The sequence below is a fragment of the Gossypium arboreum genome, chromosome 13, assembly GCF_025698485.1.
Source record: "Gossypium arboreum isolate Shixiya-1 chromosome 13, ASM2569848v2, whole genome shotgun sequence".
NCBI classification, from domain to species: Eukaryota; Viridiplantae; Streptophyta; class Magnoliopsida; order Malvales; family Malvaceae; genus Gossypium; species Gossypium arboreum.
In genome coordinates, this window is record NC_069082.1 from 40497086 (window position 1) to 40501534 (window position 4449).

General features: G+C 34.7%; 1 protein-coding gene across 2 annotated transcripts; it reads right to left on the reverse strand.

The window, feature by feature from the left end:
* Nucleotides 1–583: 583 nt before the first annotated feature.
* Nucleotides 584–3124, reverse strand: LOC108461527 (5-amino-6-(5-phospho-D-ribitylamino)uracil phosphatase, chloroplastic). 2 transcript variants are annotated; one of them, XM_017761392.2, is made up of 3 exons: nucleotides 2928–3124; nucleotides 1261–2483; nucleotides 584–791 (listed from the first exon to the last, which is right to left on the reverse strand). In XM_017761392.2, exons 2-3 carry the CDS (start codon nucleotides 2397–2399, stop codon nucleotides 788–790), a joined length of 1143 nt encoding a protein of 380 aa, XP_017616881.1. In that variant the 5' UTR covers nucleotides 2400–2483; nucleotides 2928–3124; the 3' UTR covers nucleotides 584–787. The 2 variants fall into 2 exon arrangements, with proteins under 2 accessions (XP_017616881.1, XP_052880618.1); XM_053024658.1 differs by lacking the exon at nucleotides 584–791 and having other exon boundaries at nucleotides 963–2486; nucleotides 2928–3116.
* Between the last annotated feature and the right edge of the window lie 1325 nt (nucleotides 3125–4449).

Genomic DNA, 4449 nt, shown 5'->3' on the forward strand with positions numbered 1-4449 from the left:
ATAAGATTAGTGAGTCGATATCAAGCGAATCCTGATACAAGATACTAACAAACAATTAAGCATATACTCAAGTATTTACATAGAACAAGAGATTATATATGCTAGTATATTTAAAAATGGATTTAACTCTCATTGGATATATTGATTCGAACATTCAATCATGTGGAGATTAAAAATAATCAACATTAAGTTGTGTTTATGTGCTAAGGTTTTTGTCCTTAGTTGCATAGCAATAATGTAGAGAAATGTCGAGCAAAGTTGTACCGTAGACTCCACTATAGAAGCCAAATATATGATTGCTTCTAACGCAAAAAAAAAAAAACCACCTTGGCCTCACAAGTTCCTCATAGATCTCGAAATCATTCCTAATATAAAAAAATACATACAAATAATACAATTTAATCACAAGACCTCAATACCTTCCTTCCAAATTTAGTTTTCTTATAGATAACTTTGATTTCTCATTAACATAAATTCGATTTGCAAATTTATACGAGATTCCTGCAACATAAATTACTACCAATAGACACCACGGAGAGATAAATGCAAGAATAAGACTTCGAGATCGTTGGCAGTTACAACCTTGCTAAAACCCAACTCCATTTATATTCAGTAACTATTCGGGAATATTAGTTAAATATTAAAAGCTATAAGAAAAAAAGATATTTTAATATTAAATATAAAACTGATCGCAAGTCAAATCATTTATTTCAGCAATTATCATACAGGTAGGAAGGAGCGGCTATCTCAAACCCGCGCTATTGATGCAACTCAAGCTTGACCGTAATCACCTGCCAAAATACCACCCATGCCTCCTCGTTATATCAAAATTTAAAGAATGAACAAGCAGAAAGAGCGACCTCAACCTGAGTCCACCCATAAGATATAGAGTCAAAATGTCCAGAAACAAGAAACTAAATGGCTTTTGATCAAGTTAAAGGAAAACATAAGCATCCAGAAAATTCTGAAAACCAAAGCAGCCCCCACGTCATAATCTGCGGTAACCAGTCAAGATAACAAATGCAGAATATCTAAAGCAAGCAGCTATACACAATGAAGCATGGAACAACGAGTCAGTTAAGTACAGCATATACATCATACAACTACTAGTACATACACTGCCATGTTAAAAGTAGTCCAATGCAGACCACATTTCCCCCCTTTTTTTTATTTTTTTTCTTTTTTTTGTTATACACATCAGGTCCACTGGGAAACCTTATCACCAGGAACCATATGAATGTAAAATTCTTTTGAAGTTACCAGAAAATATCATCTATTGCTATTGAGGTAGATGGCCGAGACTCTTCTTCCTCTATCTCCAACTCTGACTCAGGCTCCCTGGAACCAAATTCAGCCAACTCTATATCAGCAAGGTTCTTCAGGTCAACAATTGAGAGCTCATCTAAATGGTTCACCACCAAGTCTGCAGCCCCAAGCTCATATACTGGATGCTTGCTAGCAATCGTCACACACTTCATCCATGCATCATGAGCAGCTTCAACTGTCTGATTAGAGTTCCCAAACACAATGCAGCGCTCAGGTATAAATTTCAGAAGCTGTGCAGCATAAACAAACATTTCAGGATCTGGTTTTCCCCGGTAAACATCTTCTGCCGCAACAATGACGCTGAAGAACCCTTCCATCCCAATGGCTCGAATGGCAGTCTCAAGAACTTTTCTTGGCCGGGTAGATACCAATGCCATTGGTATCTTGTAACGTGTCAAGGCATGTAGAAACTCTTGGGAACCATTACGTAATCTATATATCCCACCTTGCAGAGCTTGGTAAACTTCTTCCCTCCTTGCAGCCATTCTTCTCAATTGTGCTGGATCTCTTGACCAGCACAAAACTTCCGAAATTGCTTGCTCATTTTTCATCCCTTCTATTCTTCTGAGGATAAAGGCAGGGGGAGGAGATTTTCCTTCTTCCTCAGCAAGAGCCAGCCAGGCTTGCTTCTCAAGCTGAGGATTATCTTCAACTATAACTCCTTCCCATTCAAATAAAGCGCCTAACCAACCACAGCCCATCCTTTCTTGTCGAAGCAAGGGATTGTGTAAAGAAGGATTATCAGCTCTATTCTCCGGCGACCATAAGCGAGGCTTTCGCTCTACACTAGTATCAAGCAGATAACTCCAGTTTCTTGGTGCTTTTCCTTCATATGCATAAACCTCTTTTGTCAGCTCCATTGCAAGCGCCTTGATGGATGAATTAACTAACCTTTCCACTCTCAATCTTGGCGAAGGAGGAACAACGATCGTTTTGCCAATAAATTCTTTGAAAGGAGACAGGCAGTTACTCAAGGATTTTTGTTTGCAGGAGACATCCCTAGCGGAAAATCTTCCACATAAAGGGCGGTGTCCAAGAAGTGAAGTTGTTGCAATCGACTCTACCATCACCATGTTTAAACAAAACAGGTAGCAATATCTACACCCCCAAACTATATCTTAATAAGATCTTGTTTACGCTTCAAATCCCTGTGAACTCTGCTGAATCGAAAGAAACGATTGAGATTAGATAACAAAGATTCAAACTTTCGTCAAGATACATCCAATTCTCCCATCAGCCATCCAGATAAACCCTAAAACAATTTACTAAAAACACCAAGCTATTGTAAGAACGCTGCACGAAGAAAACCCTAAAGTGATTCTTTATTACCAAAAATAAAGGCGAATAATTAAAACAACTTTGTCAAATTAAAAATCTCAATCATAAAAATTAAAAATAAAAATAAAAACAGAAGAAAGAAGTCCTCTTTTAAGGAAAATGAAAGATGACCCATTAACGTTAAACAACGGCATATTAAAAAGAAGCACAGACAGAAAAACGCTGAAAATATCCAACAATCAACAAAAAAATTAAAAATAATTCAGCTCAAATGACATGTAAATAGAGAATAAATATGAAAATGAAAGAAGCAGCTGAAGAACCTCGGAAGGAAAGAGTTGTTGACGAAAGATGCTACGGCTGTTATGACAAAGAGAGAGAATAGATTCTCCTCCTAAGAATAATTTGTCAATCTCCTTTCCTCTTGTACTTGTTAAAGAAGAATAAAGATTTTACTATTTTTATTTTCTTAGAAATTACTTTTTGGGTGTGTGGTTTGAAATAAATAAATTTATGGAAGGAAAAGAAGACCGGTGATGGCCGTGGAAGAGTGTCAACGGTTCAAAGTGGGATCCACTTTTTAGACTTGCAAATGTAATCATCTCTTTTGCTACGTGGTTTCAACGGACCATTTTCATTTCACTTAAAAAACTGTTTTTGATTAGCTCGTCCCAGCCAGCCACATTTTCCGAACAGTTTCATGTCCCATTCGTATTCCTCTTTTTTTTTAAAAAAAATTAAGGTTAATGTTCCCTAAAATTTATCTGAATGAGTAATATGAAATCTGTACCAAAATATTTCAATGTAATATTTGAAATTTTGTGTCATAATATGTCCCAAGACCAGTGGCGAAGCCAGGGGCTGATATGGCTCCGGCCCCGACTCCCTAAAATATAAAATTATTATTTAGGTTCTTAAAATTTTTTAAAAATTTTAAATTAATAAAATAAAATTATATTTTGATTCTTCTAAAATTATAAAATTTAATTTAATTCTTTACAAATTATAAAGATATAAACTATAAAAAATTAAAATTTCATTCGGCCCTCCTAAAATATTATTCTGACTTTGCCCTTGCTAAAAAACTTAACTCTGTTAAAATTTTGAGTTGATATGCCATTATTCATTGGTGCAAGTTTTTGTCTATTTTGTGTATATAATTTTGGTTGGAGATTTTTAGGAGATTGTGCAACAAATTAGACCTGCTTTTTGTTAACAGGAAGGAAACTAATATTTTCTTATCTTAGTATTTTCCATGCTCTAATGGTAATTGATATGAGCAAAACCTTAATGATAATATTTTATCTTTTACAAGTTAGATGCGCATGTACTTAATTTCTTATATATATTGAAGCTTCGTTGTTCCGGTGAGAGTAAATCTGAAAAAAAAATTATGATACTCGAGATAATCTCTTAATAACATGACAAGCAAACTGATCATGGGAGAAATAAGAATGACTAGATCAAGCCCTAGAATGACTAAATCAAGCCCTTCACCATGCCCAAGACAAAGCCTAAGGCTCTCCACTACTTCAATCTCTATTTGCAAGTGGTTCTTGCAAATGGGTTTAATGCATTTCTACATATGTAACACTTCAAAATTTGAAATTAGGGATTAATTTGTTAAATGCATAAATTTTAGGGTTTTATTGTGAAATGATGACAAATATGGGTTGTTTCAAGCTCCCTTGCATGTTTAGTTAACATGGATTTTTATTAAAATGGTTAGATTTTAAGTTATTAGTCTAAGGACTAAATTGTGAAAAATTAAAATTTTAGGGGTAAAATAATAATTTTGCATAAATATGAACTATGGATTAAATTGAATACTATAAGTTTTAAAGG

What these genes read in the sequence shown, in the direction of transcription:
- LOC108461527 (XM_017761392.2), bottom strand. Translation starts at nt 2,399, where the DNA reads ATGGTGATGGTAGAGTCGATTGCAACAACTTCACTTCTTGGACACCGC.